Here is a 27,661-nt window from a genome sequence, read left to right on the forward strand (position 1 = left end):
GAGTTTTGAGTGAAGTACTAGTTTCTTTGTGACTGTCTCACAAGAATATACATTTGGATTGAGTATAAATTTTAATACAGAATTTAAAAAATAAGTTAAAAATAGAAAGAAAAACTAATTAAATTATTGTTAGTGGAGAATTTGTCCATCCTCAACAAAAAAAGATAAGAATTTTGAAATTTGTAAAATGCTTATGAGAAAGAAAAGGAAAGAATACATGTTTTTTGGGAGGTGAGGTATCAAAGTTACGTGCTTTTAATCGCCACAGTCGAGAGCACTAATGAAACGAAGACAGTTGCAAGACTTATCTCAGATTTCCCACCAAATCTAGAACACTCGATTTGGTGATAAATATTTCAAACTGAAAATGACTTCAACAAACAAAATAATTTGGAGTACATTTTTGGAGCAACTACACACAAATCACGATGCTTGTGTACGTGGTGGATGATTCCCCCACCTTCCTCTTCCTCTTCCTCTACTGCATCATCTTCCTCCTCTTCTTTTTTCTTCTCTTTCGCTTCGTCGTTCTTCTCATCTTTCTCCTTCTCCTCTTACTCCTCTGCTCCGACCTCGTTCACCTCATCGCTGCCTTATCTCCTTGAAACCTTCAAGGCATCGCAATTGAAATCAATTTATTGAAGAAATTATGTACTCTTTTGTTTCTGTAAATTTTAAGGAGAGGCTTTATTTCTAACTGGGCTGAATGCTGAGCTTTTAAAATTGATGAAAGCCCAAATCTGAAAAGCCTAGCCCAAGTATTTTCAACCTAAAATTGGTACTCCCATTAAAGGAGCTCAAAACCTACGCCTTTTTTCAGTGTTACACAGCAAGCAAGGAAGCGCCGTAGGCTGAGAAAGATTTCTCACTCACTATGAGAGCCAAGGTATTACTTCTCAATCCGCTATTCAATTTATGTTTTTATCACACAATTCATGATTTTGTGATGCATTTATTAAAACTTTTTGGATTAATTTCAACAGTGGAAGAAGAAGCGTATGAGGAGATTGAAGAGGAAGCGCCGAAAGATGAGGCAGAGATCCAAGTAGTTTGTCCATTTATAATATTTTCTAGTTAAGTTTGGTGTTAATTTCGTTTTGGATAATCTCAATTTGCAACACTACTTTGCTACCCTGCATTCGGATATAAACCAGTTGAACGTATGAATTAATGTTTTTTTTATGGATTAATGCCTACTCTGTTTCATTATACGTAAAATTGGTGGTTATTGCTTTTGATTTTTGATTTTATTTTATTCCGCTGTACGATGTTTGTAGAAAATACGATTTCAGGCTCATATTAGAATCAATGGTTTAGAGTTGGTTTGTTTCCAGTATTACTTGTTTCTTTAAGTGCTACAGATTGGCTATTCGCTTCCTGTATCTCCGAGGATGCAATAACATCTACGAATACTGTTTTGGAAATATGTGGCATTGCAGTGTTTGCCTAACTCCATTTGACTGTTCCCTTCCTTAGGAAACTAATAGTACTAGTATAAAGGAACATTGAAAAATTCCATTAGCACATTTAAGTCATTATATTTTCTCTCATAATTTATCTTCAAATTCACTCATAATTTCTCCTTTATTTCTCCTAATTCCACCATCTCTGGCTATCCTAATTAATTCCAAGCATAGCTTCCATAACTTATTTTAAATGAGAATTGATCTAAACATTTATTATGGGATCTAAACAGTATGCCATGATTTCGAATGACTTCTTGACACACTCCTTGTCTCATTTTTTTGTTTCATATACTGTTGTGTATTGGCGCATACTGCAAATTTGTTATATACCAAAAATTATGGCAAACATCATAATTTTGTATACAGCAGTATTTATATATACCATTAATATACTATCTTAGAGGAAAGTTGAAACCCTAACTCACAATCATGTTCTTCAAAGGCTTCAGTGTCTCCACCCTACCTGACTCTCTTCTTCTACCCCCACCTCCAGCCAGGCAACAATAGTTTTCTTCCAGCCACCTTTGTTATCCTTTTCGATCCTACACTGCTTCTTCCCAGCACTCTTCCCAGGTCCTCATTCTCTGCCTAGGTGAATTTATTGACTAAGAATACCTCATCTATTGTGGTTTTGTATATTAGGTCGACTGGAACAAGATTGTCAAGTTAGTTTGCTTTGTTGCAGAATCAGTCAGCTATTTGGATATATTTGAACTGGTGCTTAGATTGTGCTAGTGTTGGAACACAGAATATCTGCATCAAGCGATTTGCTGCTCCATATTTAGGTGATGGGATGTTTTGAATCCCAGTCCGTATGCATTTCCCTTCCCAGTCCGTGTGAGTTTCATTTGATTATCATTGATTAATTAAATCATTGACTCCGTTACTCTTCTGGGATTGCTGCAATCTTCTCCCAGGGAGAGTTTGTGGCTTTGAGCTTGATAGTCGTTTTTAAAAGTAAATGGAGTTCTGGTAGCACTAACTTTTGTGGAGTAGTTCAATTGTACAAAGATATGGAATCAGTTGAACGGGCATAAGTCAGGGTCCCCGTCTCCAACTTAGGTTTTCTGGTGCACATGAATCCATGATTGCATACATCTTTCTGAAACCAGATCTCATGTTGCATCATCTTTTTAGCTACCCAACATCTTCTCTTACTGGATCATGAAAGGAGAGTTGGTGATCCTCAAGCTTATGAGGGGAATGCTGAGGACATTCCTTACACGGTATGATAATCTGCTTGATCAAGATGTTAGAGAAGAAGACGATGCCTTGCCCGTAGATGTTAAGGAGGGCCAATTTGCAGTCCATACACTTGATGATGACACTTTGAGGAGGTCAGTTGTGGAGCTGAGTTACCTATCCGACCCTCGATTTCTGAAGCTGTTAGAGCAAGCGGAGCAAGAGTTCGGTTTTGGACAGATGGGCATTCTCGTCATTCCATGCACACATAATCTCTTCAGTCTGTAATTGGGAGGAAGTGAAGAGATTGTTATCTACGTATTTTTCAAGGATTTGCATGTGTATCTTGTCCAAGGTTTTCTAGTTCTAGTTATCAATCGGTGCGTACAAATAATCAATTAAGAAATTTACGTAGTACTCTATTATATTCAAAACCTTCCTTTTTAATTCAATCTGTACCATTGTACTGAAAAACATCTCCATTCTTCAACCAACTCAAAAATTAAGAAGATGATGCCAGTAGAGTAGTAGTGTTTTGACTGAATCCAACAAGTAAATAGTAATATCATCATATTGAATTTACTTATACAAAAACAAATCTGTGTATTTGTTCATACAAGAATGATACGATCGTTCCTAACCAGCCGGAGGAGCTCAACACCGCAGCAACCACGGAAGAGGCAACAAGGGCAGTCGTGGAAGAGGAGACAGCAACGGTGGTTGAGCCAAGGAAAGAGACAGTGGCCGAGGCGAGGAACCTGAGGCCTCCCGCGCAGCTCAAACCGCCAGAGAAGTTCCAGCGCTACGTTGCCAAATAGGGGCGTAATTGGATTATTAGTTATTGCTTTATTTATTCCGTGTTTGTTTTAATTTTGGAAGACAATTATGGTTATTTTTATTTATCGTTGAGTCAAGAAATTATAAGCTCCATTCGGATTTTCTTTGTTGATTCTTTCCCGAATGTCTACGTTAGGTCGAACCAACCCTGAGGTTTTAGAATTATAAATAGGGTCAAACTCTGTTTCTCAAGAAGCAATCAATATACTTTTTGCCCTAATACTTGCGTGTTAAGCAATCAATCTGCAGCCGCTGCCCGACGGGGAATTAGCGCGCACGGCCGCCCAGATTCTTATCTCCGTCGACCCTCACGGGCGCCGGATTGTTCGTACTTGTCTTTATTTTCAGTTCTGCTGCTTCGTTAGAGATTTAGGTCTTTAACAAAGAACCAATCTTCTATAGCGAATAAAGAAAAGATTTCTATTCACCCAGGCCCCATGAATTTTAAAAACTTGCGTTATACTCCTACTGCACATTTTTTTATCACAATAATTTAGCATTGTAATTATTGTAGTGAAGAGACTACGAATCATGTTAGTCATTTGTTTAGCTATTACGATTCATTTCATTCTTTTTGCAAATGTCAAATATTTTAATTTTTTTTAGATTTTATTTGGTACCATGGAATCGAGGATGTAAAATTGGAGTCTTGAATTCCATTCTAATCCTATTTGGTACCACAAAATATTTGAGTTTGAAATTAAATAACAACTTCAAATAATCAAATCCTCTCAATTCTACAATTTCAATATCCAAAGTAGATATTTGGAATTCTATATAGTTACTATAAAATTGCACACATAGCGCACACACCACACACACTCATCTTGTATAACAAATCGAACCCCATCACAGATTATAGTACTATCAAGAGTTCCAGCCCATCTTGGTTGATGGTCATGGTATGTGAATTGTTTCGGGCTCTTATAGGCCATTTCTTAAATTAGACAGGAACAAGGGAGACATACATAGCAGAATATAGAATCCAGGTTGTATTAATGGCTAAAGATTGGATGTAGCATAAAGTTGATGGAACCATAACCAGACACCAAATAAGAATTTAGTTTAAAAAGGGGATTTAACAAGACAATGATCCGGACTACAGTTGTATTCTTTTAAAAGGAGGGAGATTTTATGCCTACTTCTCTAAGATAGTAACCTCCAGTAAAGAAGAAGAGCATATGGTACTGAAGAAGACTATGGGAAGTAGACAGGCCAGTTGAAGTAGTACGAGTCTCGCACTTTTTTGTCCATTTGATTCCACTGTTGAAGAAAATCAAAATCATATGTAAGAAACAACAGGCTAGAGAGGTGCAGAAGCCAAATGTAGCAGTATGAGTTCCCAGACATTGTTTACGTCTGAAACTTTGAGAAGGAAGTACCTGGAATTGATATGGTTGATTCTTGGCGCGCGCTTTCTTCCAGTGATATTGTTCAAAAAGCATTGCCTTGTCATGCCAGCTGCATTGTTAAAGAAAATGTGCACATGAACTAAAACGATCCATAAAGATGCAAAAACAGCAAGAAAGTGAACCTCAAAGAAATTGAAGTAGCAAGTCAAAATAGATGTAATTAATGGCATATGGCAGTCGACCAAAAACCTGCCACAAGGTTATGGCAGTCGGCATGGCGGAATATGGCGGTCGATAATAAATAAATAATAATATTATTAACATAAGTATATAAAAAATATGAAATATAAAATGCAAAAGTTTAGAAAATGATAAAAACATAATATCTCAAACCTTATAACAACAATTAATACATAAAGACAAACAATTACATAATATGTCTAATAATTGAGGCCTTAGCAAAATAGTTAAAGTGTACAGTCATACATCAATACTCCACATATTATGTCTATATTCAAATCCTCAATCTTCATTAACCTCAATATAGTCATCCTCAACAAGTCAACATATTGAAGTCATATTGTTACAGAAATGTTGTTTTACAGCATTATATTATTTTACTGGATCATATTGTTACTGCAATCTGCATCATATTGTTTTACTATATCATATTCTTTATAGTTTGAAGTTACACTGTTACAGTTACAAATTTTTTGTATAACAAGTTACAAGTTTGGCTTTGAAGTTGCAGAAACTATTCACTAGTTATAACAAATGTAATTTACAACAAAATAGCATACATAATTACTAGTTAGTGAGTTACTGAGCAGCATGGATAGGGTTTGAGAGGGAGACAGAGATGAGGTTTCAGGTTTTACTGTTTTGGAGACTAAAAACTCTATTTTAAATTGGTAAAAGGGGTCTGGTTGCAGTTTAATGGGCTGAAAATAACAAAACGACCGCCATAACCACCACGGCGACACAGACATGGTGGCCAGGCATCAAAATTTGCCACACATCGTCACGTGTGGTGCAATGGCAGATATTTAATAACAATGGTCAAAATGGAAGAGATAAAAAGTGTTTGCTTGTATCAGAGCAACATGTAAGATGAAGCAAAGACTAATAGGAAACAGAATGCCCTTTTCTATTCTAGTAACATCTAAAGGAAGATACGGAGTACAAATGACTGGGTAATCAGAGAATCAATAATCCAGCTGACACCAAATCAATCTGAAAATGAAATGACAACTAAACCACCAAACCAACCGAACCACCCAGACTGGGATTATCAGTATGTTTTAGAAGTAGTGAGCCTCCAAGCTCTCACCATAACTACATTAAACTCAAAGTCTCAACTTAATTGGAACTGTTACACACTTGAGATGCTAATTAAGGCACATTCATGCAAGCATTCCAAATTCAAGGTCAAATTTATGGACTTTGGAGTTGGGAAAATTACAGTAAAAAATAACCAAAGTGCTTGATATAAAATGCAGGACATAAAGCCCCATCCAAGAACTATCCAACAATGGATGGAGATACATAGATGTTCATGTATGGAATAAGCAAGCTGTGCTAACAAGAATAAGATGTTGATACAGGAAAGGCTCAAAGCGCAACAGTAAAGAGTAATTCATCCATTTATGATGTCATCTTCAATGTATAGCAAGTTGTAGCACTGTACTGATAGAAAGACAATGAAGTTTAACAATGGAGTACTTGTTTTCCCATTTATTCATACAATAATAACGGTTGATAAAAAGACATTTGGTGAAAAATAAGTTGGAAAACATTGTGCATTTTGTATTGTGAGAATATCAGCTAACATTTCACATAATATCCTACAGATTTTGATGTAAACACAGCATTAAAATCCATCAATCAACCAGAATTATGCACAATTCAGTAGCCAGAGAACACAAACAACACATACATAGATGACATAACAACCTACAATGCATAACCACATGATAAAAAGAAAAATGCATAGTTACAGAGAGACATTGATAGAAAAACTAGTGTAAGTGTGGAAGAAATACTTGAATTGGTTGGAGAGAGTCCACATGTAAGGGTTAACCCAGGTAAGGGCGGAGAAGGCGGCGGACCCGATCCATATGTTCACGAACCTTTCCGGATCAGCGTGAGGAACTCCCGGGTCGCCCCGATAAGCGTTTCCGAAGTACTTCTCCATTTCTATTTCTCCTCACCCTCTCTTCCTTATCCTAATCTATCCCTTTATCAGTTTAGGGCTTTTTAAATTACCTTTTCTTTTCGCCTTCCCATAATTAATTATTTTAAAGAATTACTATTTATGATTTTTATATCAACTTAGAATTAAAAAAATACGGTACAATAGAAGCTACGGAGAGAGGATAGGAGTTTGAGTCTGTTTCGTTGCAAAAATGGAAGTAGTCGATCTTCGTCGAATAAATATCTACTTTAATTGCCCAATTGTTGCTTCCAATTCTCTGAAAGCCCCGCCGGGTAAGTCATGCTCTCATCCCAGAAATCTCAGTCTGCATACCAAAAGGAGACGCAGCATTCATCTCTCTACATCCCCAGCCCCAGGTTTTCTCGTTATGCATTCGTGTGAATTCATCACTGGAATTCACTGAAACAAAAACAAATTATTAACCGCCTTTATATTTTCTATTATTAGTACTTACAGAGCTGGTTGATCAGACTGAGCATTCACTTGCACAAGAGGTACATAGACTCATGCTGGTTATTACTTAGTAAAGTTTTTTTAATTGCTTATTCTGCAAAATAAACTGTATACTGTACCGTATACAAAATATAATGAAGAAAGAAAAGTTGGCTATTTTATCAGTTAGTTGTTGTTAAAATAGCACCCCTAAACCCCTGCATCCCACAAAGAAAGAAAATGGATTATGATGGAGCTTGATGGTGTAGACTCAAAAATAATTTTTTTTTTTATCATCATTCTCTAGGATTATTATTATGACTCCGGAAAATTTGCTGTGTTTCCGAATGTACAATTCCTGAGGAACTTCCCAAGAAATGAGCTATTTGGAAAAGTTGTCATGGTCAGGTTTGATACACTGATCTTACTTCAAGGGATGAAGGAACATAAACCATTGCCAGAAAGTGCTTTCTTCACCATTAGGTACTTGTATAATTCAAGGGCAAAAGTTTTTCTTGTGGGTAGCTGGAATGAAAGTGCAAATCCTAAGTTCAATATGGAAGGAAGTCTCTCGACAAAATCTGTTGCAGGTGCGCATCTAATTCTACTAGGTGAATGTGAATGGTCATCATAGGTTTTGCGTTACAATTTAATCTCAAGTCATCGTTTGTTGAATGTTTCTGTGTGCTGCAGATTTCCTGTCATCCATGCTTGAACTTGAAGTTGTTCTGGTGAAACATGTTTCAGGGTTCATGCATTTACATGCGGATGATATTAAAAAACCCGGCATTCTTTTGGTTGAGAATCTTTTCTGCTTCAAGGGGGAAAGAGCAAACTGTTCAGAGTTTGCCAAAGAACTTACTTCTGGGGTTGATATAATTGTGAATGATGCCTTTTCGGAGTCTCATAAAGTTCTTGCTTCTACAGTTGGTGCTGCTAAATTTTGCAATGCCTGCATCGCTGGGTTTTACTTTGAGGAGGGCCAATATAAGCTGAAGGAAATCATCAAAATCAGTGAAAGGCCCTATATGGCTGTTGTAATGTCATATTCTCAACTTAAACAAATGTATCTAGAATTGCATATATCTTCTAAACCTTCTTCTATAATAGTCATAGGGCTTCAACGTTTCATGCACAGATAGGTGGAAGCAAACTGGCAGACAAAGCTGCAGCCTTGCAGTCTTTAGTATCTAGTTCAATTGGGAAGTAGGGAGAAATGGAGAGATGTTGATAAAAGGGATAGGGGGAAGGAAGGGAGGGGAAGAAGAAAATACATGTGATGGTTTAGTCTTTGTTGGAAATATGGCTTTTCAAATAATGCATGCTCTAGGAACACCCGTTCCGATGAAACTGGTAGAAACTGGAGCTCTAGAAGAAGCTGCTAGGATAATGGAGTTTGCAAAATCTAGAAATATTGCAGTTATTCTGCCTCAAGATGTTTGGTGCATCACAGATGATGTGTCAGAGAAGATTCAGATAGCTTCTGTTCATTCTATCCCTGAAGGTAAGTTATTGAGAAGCACCTCGCTGGCTTTCTCTTTGTGTGTGTGAAGGGCATCCTATAATTTAATGAGACTTTGTGTGGTTTCAGGTTGGCAACCTGTTGATATTGGACCAAGATCATTAGAAGAGATGGCATATTTTCTTTCAGTGAGCAAGGTGCTAATGTTACAGAATATCTTTTCTTTCAACTACGCATTTTATGTTGCAATCCACTGTAGCTATTTTTCTGAAGCGGAGATGAGATATCTGATAGATGATTCACACCAGTTAGAGTGATGGCTCTGTACTGATAAACATGGTCTATATTTAACGATTCTTTGAGTAGCTTAGTTTATATATTTTGAGCTTGCAAAATGCAATGACTAGGTTTTCCCTGCATAAGTAGTATCCTGTGAATTTTACAGCTTCTCTTGACATTTTTTTTTTCATTTGCTTCAGAAAATAACATGGCTTGGCCCATTGAGATTTAGCTCTAGAACGCAGGACAAAGATGGGACTTTTAAACTTGCAGAAGCACTTGGTACTCTAAGCAATTGCAATGTAACTTTCGTTGGAAAAATGGAATTTGAAGAATCACTTTGGAAATCAAAGTCTTATTCACATGATAATTTTCTCAAAAGTGCTGCTGTTGTTTGGGAGGTTCTAAAAGGAGGAAAACTTCCTGGGCTATTGGCATTGGATAGAGTATGTATCTACTATCTACTTCTCCATCTTTGAGTGAATGCACTGATCAAGTACGGTCTTTTGGTAATAAAGGAAAAACTGCATGAAAGAAAGATTAACGATCCATATAAATGCTTAGTGGAAAGTGTCCTGAATAAAATTAAGAGGAATGAATAATCACGGTATGTCTGAAAAAGTCATCTCATGGATTTATTCAACATGTAGTTCTAAAACACTATCTAACAAAAAAGGTGTTCAAAAGATTTGTTATAGCATGTTACTTTGAAAGTTTTGATCAAGAAAATAGATTATTCCTTCCTCCTTAACTATGAACTTATCTTATTCAAGCTCGTGCCTCCATTCAGGAAATTTAGTTTGATTTTCCATTATTTTACCACTATTTGGGATCTTACTCTGTTCTTGTTTATTTTTGAGTCATAAAATCATTGGAATTTGCAGGCGTATCCCTTTGTGGTAGACTGGAGTGTTGTCTATGATGATCCAATGAGACCTCTGGTTGTTGATGTTGGGAGTGGTAATATCACTTGCTAATATGCCGGAAAATTGTATTTTTGCTCTCAAATGGTGTTATTTTGCTGAACTTTTCTGTTTTGAGCAATTGAGGTTAGGATCTCCTCTAGATCTATTATACGTCTAATAGAATAACCCCAATTATGTGCTTGCTACAGGAAATGGCTTGTTTTTGTTTGGAATGGGGAGGAGAAGAAATGATATGAACTTTCTGGGGCTCGAAATGAATGCAAAGGTTGTTGTTTCTTGTAAAGAAATTGATAGTTGAATTTTGATTCTGAACTAACGTGACAGTTGTTTGCTCTGATCACAATTCAGCTGGTGGTCCGTTGTCTAGAGGATGTTCATCTACATGGCACCCACAATGTGTATGTAGCTTCCTCCCATCATGGCTATTTGCTTTCACTGTGTATTCGGTTTTAATGTTACAAATTTGGTCCATAGCTATATTGTGGGTGGAAATCATGAACATGAAGGATGATCCTCTGTCATAGGACACTCTTAAATAACAAAAGTTGTCGTGGCAGTAGTAAAATTAAATTTGATGTTTCGGTTGTATACTACTCATAAGTTTGAATGCTGAAGAATGAAGCTGTCACTATATACTCATGGTGCTGCATGGGATTTGGTATTAGGTCTGAGCCTCTGAGGAGTATATTAATGCTTTAAATGGTCTATATCTTGTCTTTAGGCACTTTATTGCAACAAATGCAACATCAACTTTTCGGTCCATAGTTTCCAGTTACCCAGGGGATTTGTTTCTTGTTTCAATACAGGTAATAGTATACTCTTTTTTTTATGAACCGGAACATTTTATGATTTTTCTTCTCACTAAGCAAGGTTTATGTTTTATTGTGATGATCTCAGTGTCCGAACCCCGACTTCAACAAACCACAATTCCGGTGGAGAATGTTGCAAAGGTCATTAGTGGAAGCAATAGCCGATAATCTAGTGCAGGGTGGGCAGGTGCAAAATCATTAACATGCTCAACCCTCTTTTTTTATTAGAAATTGATTATAATTATCTGATTGATACTAATTCATATTTAAATGTGTAAGATAAGGATCGTAACTATAAACCAGAATGAAGGGATGATTTTGATATGTATAATGACTCATTAACCAACCAAAGCTAAATGTTACACGACTCGATTTTGACCATTAAGTGGCAGTTCTATACTATTTACTCCGTATTAGATAACTAAAACAAAGAAAGCACTTGAGCAAAGGTCAGCTGGTAAAAAAACATTACATATTTTCCTTGCTTTGTTTGCAGGTATTTCTCCAATCAGATATAGAAGCTGTTGCTAAGAAAATGAAAGAAGAGTTCTTGATGTATGGTAAGGGACAGCTCGAAGTTATGGAAACTGAAGAATTAGGATGGCTGAAAGAGAATCCACTTGGAGTGCCATCTGATTGGGAAAGGCATGTGTTAGGTCGTGGTGATCCTATGTACAGACTCTTACTTTCTAAAGTGGAAAACAGAGACTGAAGCATAGGCATTCCTTGCTTGCAATGGTCATTTCATGGCCTGTGATTCTCTGTAAGCTGTTTCTAATTGATTATAATAAAGTGAAAAAAAACTCCTTAAACTACACCATGATCTCCTTTATATAGTTACTATATCATTCATAATATACAATCACAAATTTCTTTATTTCACCCCTATGTTGGAAAGAACAACTATTGTCTATTGATGATAGTGCATTACAAGTACAATACTTCTCTGAAAACGTTTACTGATACAATTCTACATTCATCAGACAGGACCTTAGTTTGTTTTGCAGTTACCGATTCTCTCTGTATTGAGAAGTAAAAAATTTTCGGCCATGGGTATCACTAGCAGCCTTAGCCCACAAATCATCGAGAAATCGATGAAAATTTTTGTGCGTGGACCCATCTTCATCCAATGCTTTGTGCACCACCGAGCTCATCCTCTTCATCTCACCCCTTAACGAATTTGAAGTTTCACTACTGATCAACTCCTTAATCTTCTCTGCAACTTCTTTCCTATCAACTGATGTTCCCTCGCAAAGATTAGTCCCCACCTTCCAATCATCAACCACTAGTTTCCTGTTAGTTGGTTGGTCCGCGAAAAAGGGATAGCATATCATGGGAACACCGCAGCATATGAATTCAAGAATCGAGTTCCACCTACAATGCGTTAGGAATCCTCCAATCGCAGGATTGGAGAGCACTGCATTCTGATTGCACCATGAAACGATCACACCTCGGTCCTTGCTGTCATTCGCAAAACCATAGGGCAAAATGTTTGCACCGTCACGAATCACCCAGACAAAGTGAACTCCGCTTAGGAGAATCCCATTAGCTATCTCCTCAGCTACCTACTGGTTGCTCTGAGCAAGACTGCCGAATGAAACATACAAAACAGACCCACGAGGCTTTGAATCCAGCCACTCCGCGCAATCTGTCTCGGACTATAGACTCTTTGGAACATCAAGTTTGGTGAAGTTTACAGGTCCTATTGCATAAGTAGGCTGCATTTGGTTCATAGCTGAAACCCATTCGTGTTCGAGTTCATCTACTGTGTTGATGAGGATGAAATCTGCTTGCTTCACCTTCTCAAATGCTTCCACCGTAATCCTTCTGGTGATGCTTGTTTCGTCCAAATCGTGAAAATTGGACGTCAAATATTTAGCCTTAATCTTGATGGGCTCAATTCCTGGTATAGCATTAGCATCTATGATCACATTTTCCTCATCACCTGTTCATCAAGCCAAAACCCCAATAACTCTTCTTTACTGATTAAGCTTTAAGTGAGCAATAATGCAATAAAATAGACAACACATCACATACTACCTTGTATTGGGAAATAGCCCTTCTCTCTGAGAAGATCCAAGTGATAGTACAATGTAAACACAAGAGCAGGCTGTGTCCAAAAGGAGACGTTCAACATGTTGTACTTATAAGCAATAGTTGCAGGCAAAGAATATAAAGTATCAGCAACCAAGAAATGCTTAAAAGCCTCATCATCGGAGTGGATTATGTTTCCGATTAACTCATCCACACGTGACGGGAAATCGAGGAAAATAGCCTCCCAGTGCTGCTTGTAGTTGAGTATCCTGTCGAAATCAGGCGGGAACCCATCACTAATTGTGGTGTAACGTATGTCTAGACCCGACTGGCGAGCTCGGATGAAAGGATCGGCCTCTGCAACGTTAACGCCGTCAGCTTTGGCTAGCATGTGGTGAACGAACTCAGAGTGGACGAACGTGACAACGCATCCACTTGAAGCAAGCTTGATAGCCAGATTGGTGAAGGGTGTTAGAAAATATAATGCAGAAGATTATTGCAGAAAGTAAAAGATGGGGAGAACTTTAAAGACTACATTGTGAATGACTTGAATTGATTATCTCAATGGTTACACAACCTTTTATAGGCTCTAATTCTAGCTATACATGAAAAATATATTCTAATTATACTAATATCATTTTTATTTGATTTTCCATAATCTTTAATTGATTTCCTTCTTCTTTTTTTTTGCCATAACTCCATCTCTTTCCTTCTTGTTCTCCAATTAATTGATTTCATCATTCCAACACTCCCCCTCAAGTTGAGTATCGAGTTTTTCGATACTTAACTTGCACGATCTTTAGTTTGATAAATAGTTTATACTCGTATTTAAGAGTTCTTCAATTTCCATTGATAGTTTATGCTCGTATCATAGAGCTTCATCATTGATAATTTATATTCGTATCAAAGAGTTATTGAAAGTTTAGACTCGTTTCAAGGAGCTCTTCATTCATCATTGAAAGTTTAAACTCATTTCAAGGAGTTCTTCAATTTTTCTTCATTGAAAGTTTAGGCTCTTATCAAGGAGCTCTTCATTCATCATTGAAAGTTTAGACTCATTTCATGGAGCCAATGAAGCCAATCTAGACAGTTTTAACTCGTGTCCGGGAGCTTGTCTAAACAGTTTTTACTCATATTTAGGAGCTATCTTAGATAGTTTTTGCTCGTATCTAGGAGTCATCTTAGATAGTTTTTGCTCGTATCTAGGAGTCATCTTAGACAGTTTTAACTCATATCAAGGAGCCATCTTAGATGGTTTTAACTCTTGTCGAGGAGCTAATTCAGACAGTTTTGACTCTTGTCGAGGAGCTAATTCAGACAGTTTTGACTCATGTCGAGGAGCCAAATTTAGACCATTCTCGGCTCATTCTAGCTCAAACTATGAGCCCATTCATTTCTTTTATTTCTTGAGCCTAATAACCATTAGGCCTAAATTTATTTCTCCTTTTTGGAGACCCTAACAATGAAGACGTGAAACTATCAACCTTCTTTATGTTTCTTCATGGGTTTTTTCCTCGGTGACATACTCTCAAACCATGCCACCTCCACCGAGTTATTGCCGAACTCCGTGGAGCCTATGATTCGTATGTCACTCTTCTCTGACAATACTTTTGGTCGTCCATCCAAAGTCTGCTCTCTCCCGATGGTGAGAATTCTCCCGTCACTCCTTCAATCCGGTTTCTAATTCTTCAACAGCCGACGCTTCGCGGCCATTGTGCGTCCCCCATCTCTGGATCTTCTCCCATTGGCTTTGGCTTTTCCAGAGGTTGTTCCTTTAACATCGTCTTTTGGCAACAGGTTCTCGTCCTCTCGACGGCATCCCATTCCCATCAACACTTCACAGCGGCTGTGTGGCGACACTATCTCTCTCCCCCTCGCCACCCAGACGTTGGCTGCTCTGCCTTTGTCCTCAGCAATTCTCTTCTTAATTCAGAGATTGAATCGTTTGGTAGTAGTTGATATCTCCCCTCTACCAAACACTTCATTATAACGTGAGTTCACAGCCTCTCACGGCTGCCACCTCTTCGGCAATAGATTTTCCTTTCTCGATTGCTTCTTCTTCTCCGGACCATTTATGCCTGAAGCTATCTTCTATGGCATAGGCGCTGCTCCAATCATCTCGAATAATTATCCGGCTGGGGCTAACCTCTCCCCCTCTGCAGGATAATTCTTCGACTGCTATATCTCCTTACCTGAATGCTCTGCTACTGGTCATGGCAAGCTTCTCACGGGCAATTCCGGCGGTACTTTCTCAGGCCAGATCTGATTGTTTGGTCGGATACTTCCTCTCTCCCTTGGTCAAACAAACTGTGGACTCCTTTGTTTTCTTCTTTTGAAAGGGGCTGGACGGCGTCGCTCCATCAGCCACTACCAACGAAGCTTTTTCCCATTTTGGTGTCTCCATCTTAGAGACTTGATCTCTTCTAATGTCCTCTGCTCGCCCCTCTGCCATCTGCTCATGGTCTCCAACTGCAACACCTCGTGGGGTCGAGAATTCCCATGGGTCAGCGACTATTCTATCGTCCACTCCTTTTATGACACATGAGAGCTTCTACTTTAGATGCAGGCTGCCTTGGGAGAACATTTGGTCTTCTTCCGTGGCGGTTTGAGTTTCTAAATTGGAGTGTTGATGTTTAGATCTTGGGTTTGGTTTCTAGTTTGTTGCCGTGGTGGTGGTTGTAGACTTGTAGCTGTGAAGAAGGGATGTATAGGTTTGGTAAATGTTTTCATGGAAGATAGAAATTAGATCCAAATTCCAACTACGCAACACATATGAGTTTGGTTAGGATGGTTTTTTTTGATATAGAGACAATGATCGATCCCTTTTGATCGAACCTGCTCTGATAACATGTTAGAAAATATAATGCATAAAATAAAAGATTATTGCAAAAAGTAAAAGATGTGGAGAACTTTAAAGACTACCGTGTGAATGACTTGAATTGATTATCTCAATAGTTACACAATCTTTTATAAGCTCTAATTCCAGCTATACATGGAAAATATATTCTAATTATACTAATATCCTTTTATTTGATTTTCCATAATCTTTAATTGATTTCCTTCTTATTTTTGAACTTCATCTCTTTCCTTCTTGTTCTCAAATTAATTGATTTCATCATTCCAACAAAGGGGATGATATGGCCTTGGTAGCAGAATCCGATCATAATGGCATGTAGCCTTTTCTTCCACATTTTTTCTTTTTTCAAGAACGTGAATGTACATACTATCGATATAGTCTATTTCTATATATGGTGCAATATTGTTGCTTACACAAGACAGCCGGCATCATTTGGAAAGTGGTGATAAAAACAGAAGCTAGAGACAACTGAAACCGAACGTTAATCATACTTTTCAACTTGAAGAAATAATAAATTTATTGGAGAAATGGAATGAGAAATAGCAAACATAAAAATGTAATCAAGGAACAAAGGGATAGAAGTCGGCAGAATCTGGAGATGACCTACTATATGCATGTTTACCCTGTTCATTTCAATAATAGGCAAATGTTTTAGTTCTTTTCTACAAGCTACAAATTGTTTGTGAGCCCAAACATGAGCTATGGTTTCGACTTGTAGCAACCCTGCCTTTTTTTAAAAAATTTGGTATTGAATAAACACGCTAAAATTTGTCTCCGAAGATCCATCACTTGTCCTACGCATACTCTAATTTTCTACTCACCTCCTTGGTTGCATTCCTCAACTCGATTTCCCGATTATCAAATACTCCCTCCGGCCACAAAAAATAGTTCTATTTATGGACTGCACAAATTTTAATGATAAATTGATAAATCAGGGAAAAGAAGAAAAAATGGATAAAGTATGAGAGATAAATTTTTCATTTTTAGAAATGGAACTATTTTATGTGGACATCACAAAATGATAAAATGAGACTATTTTATATGGACGCAGGAAGTACTTTATCTTCTCCTCGACTTCATCCCAAACCTGATCACAAAGATTAATCCTGATCTTCCAGTGGTTATTACCCCTAGACGATTGCTATTATTCTCTTCCAATGGATCTCATGGACAAGTCCAATAATATTTGATCGAATTTTTTTTGGCATACTCATTTTAGTAATTTAATAAGTGTATTTTTAATATTTAGTAATTTATTTATTTTATAAAAACCTCAATTTGAAAATAGCAGTAGACGGTAGTATATAAAAATGGAGAATAATGGAAAAAAGAACGAAATTTGGTTGTAGGTGTTGGTGGCCGGTTTGACTGGATTGGCAAAGTGCGTTTTAGAAGATCATCTGCCATCGCATATCTCTACTTGTCATTTTCTTCTACGGTTCCAAACGTGTCAACCAAGGACTAATACTCGAGCAGTAATATTAGACCACAAATAATAACAAGAAAAGCAATAATTCATCTAATTATTGGATCTATATAGAATCCAACTGAAGTATACAAGTAGAGAGAGAGATAATAATCTGAAGATCAAAACACAAAAGCAATGGCGGAAAATGTTGAGAAGAAGGGGCATGGTATCATGATCTCGATGCCATACCAAGGGCACATCACCCCATTCGTGAGCTTGGCTCTCAAGCTCGCCTCCAAAGGCATGACGATCACCTTCGTTCATCTCGAATCCGTCCACCACAAACTATCCAAAGCCAGCCACAAAGCCGATCTCTTCTCCGATGCTAGGGAATCCGGCCTTGACATACGCTACGCCACCATCTCTGACGGTTTCCCTCTCGACCACGACCGAGATCTCCATCCTGAAAAATACTGGACCACTCTCCTCCAAATATTTCCGTCTTATGTCGACGAATTCGTCGGAAAATTGATCCGCTCCGATCCACAATCCCTCCATTTCTTAGTTGCTGACACCGTTTACATCTGGCCGGCCGCCATCGCTCGCAAGTACAATCTCATCAATGTCTCCTTCTATACTTCTCCGGCTCTCGTCTTTTCTCTGCTCTACCACTTGGATCTTCTCAGAGAAAGAGGTCATTTTCTACGAAAAGGTACACATACAAATCACAATCAATTACTACTATTGGAATTTGCAATTAAGTTAACAGTATATGAATTGATCAGATGACGCGGCGGAAATTGACTACGTTCCTGGAGTAGGCTCGATGAAAATCAGGGATTTGATGACATCTCTATCGAAAAGCAGCGACATCACTGGAAATTCTCTGTTCAATGCGTTTGAGGAAGTGAAGAAAGCAGATTTCATACTGCACAATACAGTAGAAGAGCTAGAATCCGATGCACTATCAGCTCTCAACAAATACCAGCCCAATTACGCCATCGGCCCCATCAATTTATCCGAGGCCAGCAGCGTCGCCGTCGGCAGAAGCCTTCACGCCGAGGTAGATATAACCAAGTGGCTCGGTTCCAAGCCGGCCGGTTCGGTTTTATACGTCTCGTTCGGGAGCGTGGTTCAGACTAGCAAGGAAGTGATCGGAGAGATAGCTCACGGTCTTCGTCTCAGTGAGGTCAACTTTATTTGGGTTGCTCGAGCGCATCTCACTGCTTCCGGTGATTCCAATGTTTTACCGGATGGATTCGTGGAGGAGGGCGGAGATCGGGGCTTGATTGTTCCGTGGTGCGATCAGATTAGTGTTCTTTCAGATCCGGCGGTTGGAGGGTATTTGACGCACTGTGGGTGGAACTCGGTGGTGGAGAGCATGTGGTGCGGCGTTCCGATGATCTGTTTCCCGGTGACTTACGATCAGCCGACGGTTAGGAAGCTGGTGGTTAGTGATTGGGAGATTGGAATAGATCTCGGCGATGCGGCGACGGTTGATAGGGAAGGAGTTGCGGAGAAGGTTAGGATTTTGATGAGCGGTGGTGCTTCCGAAAAGATGAGGAAAGAGGCCGCAAAGGTTAAGCAGATGGTGCGTGGTGCAGTGGAAGCCGATGGATCTTCTTCAGTCAACAATTTTAATCGTTTTATAGCTGATTTAAAGAACAAACTCTGTAACCCCAATTAATTGTGTATCATTCCAAAATGTTATTCAATCGCTTTTTTGCATTAAAGCATACTCTTACTTTACCCACATCCTCTATAGTCTATATACAAAACTGAATCACACATACATGACTTTTAGTTATATATATTCACTCAATCCAAGAAAAAAATTAGTCTTAATTATTCTATATTGGGGATATTCAAAATAAAATTTCTCTCACTAACGTTATTCTATACTCATTTTCTCTATATTCACTTTTTCTGAATCTCTCTTATACGTAATGACAAAATTCACTTTTTTTTAAACTCTCTTATATTTGGTTTGGTAGATCTGGTGACATCCAGATGGCCAGATAAATAAGTAATCAGGGATATGTGGGTGTTTTGCAGGTAAGTTCTGTGGGCCGTGTTTGACTTCCGGCCCGCTGAAGGCGATCGGAAATTGGCCATTCTCCGTGATATGGTGTCGGGGAGGGAGGGGTGCGATACATTATCTGTAGTTGTACACCACCGCGATAAGAGGGTAAAATTCCCCCTCAAAAGTTTCTTCCACCATTTTTCTAAACCTTGGTGGAATCTGGTGGAGTAGAATTTTACAGAGGATGACATCATTTTTGAAAGATCAAGAGCATAGACAAAACCTAGGAAAATCAAACCTAATTCAATACCCCAAGAATAAGTAAGGTTTGGCCAAATTGATCCCATCATTTTCGCAATGAAAGAAAAATTCACAAATAACAGATCAAAATATTGGAGAAACTATTAAGAAATCAGAGGGGATCTACTCACCCGTTATGTTGATCTTTTAGATCAACTTTTAATTAGAGGAACACATGCGTAAAATAAATTGAGTTGGTGAGGACAAAATGGTCACTCTCACTTTTTACAAACTTCAGAACAATGCAATGCATACGTCAGTTATCTGAGAAATTCGTGTATGCTATGGGATGAATTTTTCGAACTTGAAGAATTTACAGATATCATATCTAACTTAGATGACTAATCGCGACTCTCCTACCAAACGAGCACTTAAATGGTATACACACTATCAAGATGGATGGCCAAGCCCTTGCCCTTGCCCTTTATTTTTTCTTCATGATGCTTCTATAGTTCCATGTTATTGCAACAAACGCATAGCTGCTGTCTCCGTGGGCTGCTGCATGATGGAGTCCCTATCACATACAGATCAAAAACTAAACCATCGGCCTAATTTAGGCCATTACTTTAATTAATAGACAAGCTACAAATTGTTCGGGAGCCCAGACATCAAATAATCGATCATCTCCTCGAGTTCATCATCCCAAGCCCGATCACAAAGATTAATCCCGATAGATGATTGCTGTTATTCTCTTCCAAATGGATCTCAATATATTACTACTTCAGTACTTTGTTTTAAAGGGTCATTATTTGTACCACCTTATATTACCACATTGCTCGTGGGCAACTCCAATAAAATTGCATCGACCAAATTTTGACATACTCAAACTAATTAGGAATCTATAGCTTATTTTATAGTTAGTGATGTACCTTTAGGAATTTAAAGTATGTCAATTTTTTTATGTTTAATTAATGTAATTTTTATGTATAATCAAGTGTATTTCTACTCCATTTTCAGTCATTTATTTATTTTATCAATATCACAATTGAGATAAATATATAAAATTTGTAAGACCAAAAATGAAATTTTGTTGTGGGTGAGTTTTGACTGGAGTTGCAGACTTCGTTATGGTATGGAGGACCTTACAAAGCCAATGCGACATTAGCAGCTGGCAGAAATAGACAAATAGACTTCAATAATTCTTACTCCATACTCCATATAGATTCAAAATGAAGGAGTGTGTGTATAGAATGCAAGTAGAGGATTGAGCTCAAACAATAATCTGAAGATCAAAACACAAAAAATGGCGGAAAATGTTGAGAAGAAGGCGCATGCTATCATGATCTCAATGCCATACTCACCCCATTTGTGAGCCTACCTCTCAAGCTCGCCTCCAAAGGCATGACGATCACCTTCCTTCACCTCGAACACGTCCACCACAAACTATCCAAAGCCAACCACAAGGCCGATCCCTTCTCCAATGCTAGGGAATCCACCATCTCTGACGGTTTCCCTCTCGACTACGACCGAGATCTCCACCTTGAACAATACTGGCCCACTCTCCTCCAGATATTTCCCCCTTATGTCGACGAATTCGTCGGAAAATTGACCCGCTCAGATCCGCACTCCCTCCATTTCTTAGTTGCCGAGGCCGTTTACATCTGGCCTACCGCCATCGCTCGCAACTACAATCTCATCAATGTCTCCTTCTATACTTCTCCAGCTCTCGTCTTTTCTCTGCTCTATCATTTGGATCTTATCAAAGAAAGAGGTCATTTTCTATTAAAAGGTGCAGTACACATTCAATAGCTAAAATTTTCAATTGGAATTTGTAACTAAGCTAACTGTATATGACTTGTGTTGAAATTTGGCAAAATATTTGCCATCCCACATTGGGGAGTAGATAGTTTGGGGGTGTGGCTTCCTATAAAAGGAGCTCACCCCCCATTATGTAAAGTATCCTTAAATATTGTATTCTCTTTTCCGTCTATACATAAGCAGGCTCTGCAGAGGGTGCTCGGAGACGTAGGCAATTTGGCCGAACTCCGTTATCAAAGTTTCGGGTGTGTTCTTTATTTATTATTTATTTTGTTCCGCATTTATTTATTGGTTTATTTTCTGTTGGGATATTGTATTCAATATTATTTGCGGGTTTGGTATTAGTGTTTTGTACGGTTCTTTTGGGTGTTTTTATGTTGTGATAAATATACCGACTGATAAATTCTGTTAGGAATCTGGTATTTAAGAGGGACAGTGTCCTCGCCAGTCTTTCCAAAGAATTTATTTAGAGAAGTAATTTTATCGAGTAGACCTCATTGGGTTAACTCTGAAATTACTGAATCGGGTCATTTCACTATTTGAGAGAAAATTACCCGGTTTTTTCAACAAGTGGTATCAGAGCCAATGTTCGTCCTTGGTTATATTTGTTTGTAATATTGAATACTTTATTTTGAGTCTGTAATGGCGGGTAATGATCAAGAAAACAAGGCTAGTTCTTCGTCATCGTGGTCGAGGTTTCCATTGTCAAATATGAAATTGACGGTGGAGATATTTGACGGTACTGACCATTTTGGTATGTGGCAGGGGGAGGTTCTAGACTCTCTTTTCCAGCAGGGTCTTGACATTGCCATTGAAGAAAAGAAACCAGAAGATATAGATGATAAAGATTGGAGTACCATAAATCGGTTAGCTTGTGGAACAATTCGGTCGTGTCTGTCCAGGGAGCAGAAATATGTTGTCAAGAATGAGACTTCTGTACATAGATTGTGGAAGACACTGGAGGACAAATTTCTGAAGAAGAGTGGTCAGAATAAGCTCCTTATGAAGAAAATGTTGTTCCGATTTGAATACCGACCAGGTACCACTATGAATGAACACATTACTTTGTTTAACCAATTAGTAGCAGACCTGCTAAATTTAGATGTGAAATTTGAGGATGAGGATCTGACATTGATGTTGTTGTCGTCTCTACCTGATGAATTTGAACATTTGGAGACCACATTACTCCACGGTAAAGAGAATGTGTCTTTAGATACTTTATGTTCTGCTTTGTATAGTCATGAATTGCGAAAGACAGATAAAATGAAAGGCAAAGCAGTTACAGATGAAGCATTAGTGGCAAGAGGTCGTCAACAAGGCCGATCAAAGGAGAGAAGAGGAAGGTCCAAATCGAAAAGGCGAGTTGCCAAAGATGAGTGTGCTTTCTGTTATGAGAAAGGACATTGGAAGAAAAACTGCCCAAAGTTGAAGAAGAAAGAAAAGGTTTCGCAAGATGCAAATGTTGCTGAATGCAAAAATGATGCGGAGTCTGATTGTTCTTTGACGGTTTCACCTTCAACATCGTATCCAGACGAGTGGATATTGGATTCAGGTTGCACCTATCATATGTGTCCCATCAGTGAGTGGTTCTTTGATTTCGAAGAACTCAATGGCGGACTTGTTTACATGGAAAATGACAGTCCATGTAAGACAGCCGGGATAGGCTCTATCAAGCTACAGAATCAGGATGGATCCACCAGAATTTTGAAGGATGTGTGGTACGTGCCCCAGTTGAAGAAGAATCTCATCTCATTGGGGGCCTTAGAATCTAAAGGCCTAGTTGTGATAATGCGAGATGGAATTCTTAAAGCAACTTCAGGAGCATTGGTGATGTTGAAAGGCGTGAGGAAGAACAATTTGTATTACTATCAAGGTAGTACAGTTGTTGGGACAGTAGCAACTGCAACTTCGAGTAACAAGAAGGATGCAAAGGTGACGAAGCTTTGACATTTGCGATTGAGACATGCTGGTGAGAGATCATTGCAAATTCTCACCAAGCAAGGATTATTGAAAGGTACGTAGTCTTGCAAATTAGATTTTTGCGAGCATTGTGTTCTGGGAAAACAGCGAAGAGTGAAATTTGACACTGCAATCCATAATACGAAGGGAATTCTGGATTACGTGTACTCAGATGTGTGGGGACCTGCCAAGACTCCGTCACTTGGAGGTAGACACTATTTTGTCACCTTTGTTGATCTGTTTACCTGTGGATTTCGATCAGTCGACTGTTAGGAAGCTGGTGGTTGGTGATTGGGAGGTTGGAATTGATCTCGGCGATGCGGCGACGGTTGATAGGGAAGGAGTTGCGGAGAAGGTTAGGGTTTTGATAAGCGGTGGTGGTTCGGAGAAGATGCGGAGTGAGGTCGCAAAGGTTAAACAGATTGTGCGTGGAGCAGTGGAGGCCGATGGATCTTCGGTCAACAATTTTAATCGTTTTATAGTTGATTTAAAGAATAAACTTTGTGTCAATTAATTGGGTTTCATTCCAAACAATAAATGTTCTACTACTGTATCTGAATTACAATTCAATTGCTAATTTGCATTATAGCATACTTCCACTTTAGCCACATAAAACAGAATCTCACGGTCACATATGTACATGGAATATATATTCACTCAAATCTAGAAAAATAGTCTCCATTTTTCGCTCCCTCCCGAACCATTTTCCTTTTTAAAATATCTCACTCTAAATGAAACATTTTTAAAAATAAAAACATCACTCTCTCTACTTTTTCTTTTTTTCTTACTTTATTCTTTATTCTTTCCACTTAACTTACAAAACAACACTACATAAAATCTCATGCCAAAATAGAAATGCTCCACTTAGAGTGGGACGAAGGGAGTATTTCGGGATGTCCAAAAAAAATAATTTTATCCAAAATAGAAAGTTTCTCCGAAATTATCAACATTATATTATCCATATTTTCTATTGATTCACTGTTAAGATGGGGATTAAGAGCTCCAGTACTGCATTATCCATCTTTTCTTCTTTTACTCAATTCCACTTCTCTATCCATCTTACTCTTTCCTCTTCTCCTGCACTTACTTATGTCTTGCACGCTTTAATAACGATTGGCCAAACTGTTACATCTTATTATTTCTTGCACCACTTGTGCTTTAACTTTACGAATTGAAACACTATTATGTCTCCTTGAGGTCTCCGTAGACTATTCAGTGACTTTCGCTTTGATTTCCCTATATTCGTATTTAGTTTTTCCTATATAGTATAATCCTTTCGTGACTCCATCCAGTTTAGAGTCATTCATGTTTTTTTTTATTATCACATTTAAAATTGTCTCGTTTCATTTTAAATCAATGTAAAAATAAAACCAAATAATCCAAGACAAGATATAATTTTCAGTATGTAGGAGTATTAAATAGACATATATATGACCCTCAATTTTCCTGTAACTGAAATAGTTCTAATATCATTTGACTTTAATGGCATGATAGGTATAGAAAAATCTTACATTGTCAAATTCAAATTTGCTTCTACTATCTATGTACAGTCACGGTCCACTTGCCTGCATAGTTTGAATTAACCAAACAAATACGGAGTATCAGTACAAAACAAAGCTAGAGTATGTATAAATTCTAAAAAAGAAAAAGAAAAAGAAAATAGAGATGGGAGAGAGGCAGAGAAAGCTTAATGGTATCATGATATGCGTCCCCTACCAAGGACATCTCAACCCTTTCGTGGATCTAGCTCTCAAGCTTGCTTCCAATGGCATCGTAATCACCTTCATTCATCTTGAATTTCTTCACCGCAAGCTATGCCAAACTCACCACGCCAACAAAACAGATGTCGATTTGTTTAGTGAAGCTCGAGAGCTTGGGCTCGACATACGTTTCACCACCATGACCGATCCTTTTCCTCTTGAATTCGACAGGGATGCCAACTTCAACCAGTATTGGGAGGCCATGGTCCGTGATTTCCCACCTCTTGTTGATGAATTTGTGGGCAAAATACTCGCTTCTGATCGGAACATGCTCCATTTCTTGGTGGCCGATACCGTCTACACCTGGCCGGCCACCGTCGCCCGCAAATACAACCTTGTCAACGTTTCTCTCTGGACGCAATCGGCCTTGGCCTATTGCTTGGGATATCACTGGGACCTTCTCCAACAAAACGGCCATTTTCCTTGCAAAGGTATATATATATATATATCATTCCATTTTATTTATTAAAAAAAACAAATTAACTACCCAAAAAAAGGTTATAATAGTACTACTGATTGTTGTGCTGAAAGTGGTTACCTCGATCAAGACCTTTGTATTTTATTTTATTTTATTTTTTGGAGCAACAGATGAGGTGGATGAGGAAATAAAGTACATTCCAGGAATTGAGTCAATAAATACCAAGGATGTAATTGCCTATCTCAGACAATCGCAATGTGAAAGCGTAATTAGCAGAGCGTCGCGGTTGCAGTTTGAGCAGGGCAAGATGGCTGATTTTGTCCTGCAAAACACGGTGGAAGAGCTTGAGCCTCGAGCCCTCTCAGCTCTCAATAATTACCTACCAAACTACGCCATCGGCCCTCTCAACTTCTCTCTAAATCTCCCTACCAACCCTGTCACTACCAGTCTCTGGTCCAAATCAGACTGCACCAATTGGCTCGGATCGAAACCTCCTGGTTCAGTGCTATACGTCTCGTTTGGCAGCTTCGTGCACACCAATATGCAGGTTCTCGAGGAATTGGCCTACGGACTCCTCCTCAGCCAAGTGAATTTTGTGTGGGTGATTCGACAAGGTATTCTCGGCGATGGGGCTACCAGTGTGTTGTCGGCTGGGTTCCATGATGCGGTTAAAGAGAGAGGGCTTATCGTTGGATGGTGCGATCAGGTTGAGACTCTCTCAAATCCGGCCATTGGGGGCTTCTTGACGCATAGTGGATGGAACTCAACTTTGGAGAGCATGTGGTGTGGCGTTCCAATGATTTGCTATCCCATTGGATTTGATCAGCCTTGTAGTAGCAAACTGGTTGTTTCTGATTGGAAGATTGGGATTCATCTTTGTGAAGGTGGATCTCTTGATAGGGAAAATGTGGCCCTCAAGATTCAAAGCTTTATGAATGGAGGTGATTTGGAGAGGTTGAAGCAGAATGCAGGAAGAGTAAGGCAGATTATGAAGAATGCAGTGGAAATTGATGGATCTTCCAAAACAAACTTCGACCGCTTTCTAAAGGATTTGGAGGCAAAGATTCGTGCCCAAAACTGACAACCAAACTAGATTTCTCTTTTGGTTTCGATGTTTCTACACAAACTCCCACGCATTCTATGTATTGACTTGCATATGAATTACAATATATTTGGAGTATAATATTGCACTACTATTTACAAATTTGTAGTAGTACTTCAATAAAAGAAATTTAAATATTTTTCTTTTTAAGCTTTTCAGCTCCAAAGTTAAAATTCTGCCGAATTAGAGAAAAGTGACATTCATGCATTCCAAAAATTAGAGGTTAAGATTGGGCGATTATATCCATATTTGCATTGCGTTATTGGATGCATCGTCATGCTCAAAGCTTCATAAGTTTAAATTTAATTACGGAAGTAGGAAGAAAAACTCGGGCATTCTTATCTAAAGAAGGAAATTAAGGTGAAATGAAAGCACAACTATAATGGTCACACTGCCTTATCAGGGAAATTTGAACCCGTTTGTTGATCTTGCAATGAAGCTAGCTAGCTTCAAAGGACATAATCAATAACTAAAATTTTCAATGAAGTTAACTGTATATGAATTGATCAGATGATGCGGCCCTGGAGTAACATCGATAAGAAATAGCGATTTGATGACGTCTCTACTGAAAACCAGCAATGTCACTGGAAATTTTGTGTTCAAAGCGTTGGAGGAAGTGAAGAAGGCAGACTTCTCACAACACATTTGACGAGCTAGAATCCGACACGCTATCAGCTCTCAACAAATACCAGCCCAATTACGCTGTCGGCCCCATCAATGTATTACCGGCTGGATTCGTGGAAGAGGTCGGAGATCGGGGATTGATAGTTCCGTGGTGCGATCAGATTAGTGTTCTTTCCGATCCAGCGGTTGGGGGGTTTTTGACGCACGATGGGTGGAATTCTGTGATGGAGAGCATGTGGTGCGATGATCTGTTTCCCGGTGACTTATGATCGGAAGCTGGTGGTTGGTGATTGGGAGATTGGAATTGTTGAGAGGTGGTGTAATACGAGACATTAATGTCATATCTTCCATATCTTTTATTTAGTTATCTTTTGATTCATAGTATCTTTCATAAATTATTTTCTTGTTCCATAAGCTAGTATTCTATTATTATAAATATGGATAGGTTGTTATCATTT

General features: G+C 38.5%; 4 protein-coding genes, 1 long non-coding RNA gene and 1 pseudogene across 6 annotated transcripts; 4 read left to right on the forward strand and 2 right to left on the reverse strand.

Moving 5' to 3' along the window:
• Window positions 1-256: 256 nt before the first annotated feature.
• LOC121798995 lies at window positions 257-3,041 on the forward strand. Of its 2 annotated transcripts, XR_006050130.1 has the most exons (3): window positions 329-886; window positions 984-2,058; window positions 2,152-3,041. It is a non-coding gene; the product is annotated as an uncharacterized LOC121798995 (long non-coding RNA). The 2 variants fall into 2 exon arrangements; XR_006050129.1 differs by lacking the exon at window positions 2,152-3,041 and having other exon boundaries at window positions 257-886; window positions 984-1,190.
• A 1,413-nt stretch (window positions 3,042-4,454) lies between these two features.
• Window positions 4,455-7,048, reverse strand: LOC121748199. The gene is made up of 3 exons (XM_042142430.1): window positions 6,880-7,048; window positions 4,868-4,946; window positions 4,455-4,748 (listed from the first exon to the last, which is right to left on the reverse strand). Exons 1-3 carry the CDS (start codon window positions 7,029-7,031, stop codon window positions 4,683-4,685), a joined length of 297 nt encoding a protein of 98 aa, XP_041998364.1. The 5' UTR covers window positions 7,032-7,048; the 3' UTR covers window positions 4,455-4,682.
• Window positions 7,049-7,241: 193 nt separating this feature from the next.
• Window positions 7,242-11,775, forward strand: LOC121748208 (phosphoglycerate kinase, cytosolic-like). The gene is made up of 14 exons (XM_042142439.1): window positions 7,242-7,408; window positions 7,500-7,546; window positions 7,792-8,074; window positions 8,178-8,521; window positions 8,623-8,677; window positions 8,752-8,988; window positions 9,076-9,143; window positions 9,426-9,671; window positions 10,110-10,185; window positions 10,340-10,416; window positions 10,500-10,549; window positions 10,873-10,957; window positions 11,049-11,147; window positions 11,457-11,775. Exons 1-14 carry the CDS (start codon window positions 7,243-7,245, stop codon window positions 11,670-11,672), a joined length of 2,049 nt encoding a protein of 682 aa, XP_041998373.1. The 5' UTR covers window position 7,242; the 3' UTR covers window positions 11,673-11,775.
• A 192-nt stretch (window positions 11,776-11,967) lies between these two features.
• Window positions 11,968-16,185, reverse strand: LOC121779434 (annotated as a pseudogene).
• A 1,145-nt stretch (window positions 16,186-17,330) lies between these two features.
• LOC121799003 (UDP-glycosyltransferase 86A1-like) lies at window positions 17,331-18,992 on the forward strand. The gene is made up of 2 exons (XM_042198307.1): window positions 17,331-17,971; window positions 18,045-18,992. Exons 1-2 carry the CDS (start codon window positions 17,455-17,457, stop codon window positions 18,944-18,946), a joined length of 1,419 nt encoding a protein of 472 aa, XP_042054241.1. The 5' UTR covers window positions 17,331-17,454; the 3' UTR covers window positions 18,947-18,992.
• Window positions 18,993-24,860: 5,868 nt separating this feature from the next.
• On the forward strand, window positions 24,861-26,729 carry LOC121799011 (UDP-glycosyltransferase 86A1-like). Its single transcript, XM_042198318.1, has 2 exons — window positions 24,861-25,490; window positions 25,648-26,729. Exons 1-2 carry the CDS (start codon window positions 24,965-24,967, stop codon window positions 26,556-26,558), a joined length of 1,437 nt encoding a protein of 478 aa, XP_042054252.1. The 5' UTR covers window positions 24,861-24,964; the 3' UTR covers window positions 26,559-26,729.
• Window positions 26,730-27,661: the final 932 nt, after the last annotated feature.

Source organism: Salvia splendens, chromosome 1, assembly GCF_004379255.2.
Source record: "Salvia splendens isolate huo1 chromosome 1, SspV2, whole genome shotgun sequence".
In the NCBI taxonomy this organism is placed as follows: domain Eukaryota; kingdom Viridiplantae; phylum Streptophyta; class Magnoliopsida; order Lamiales; family Lamiaceae; genus Salvia; species Salvia splendens.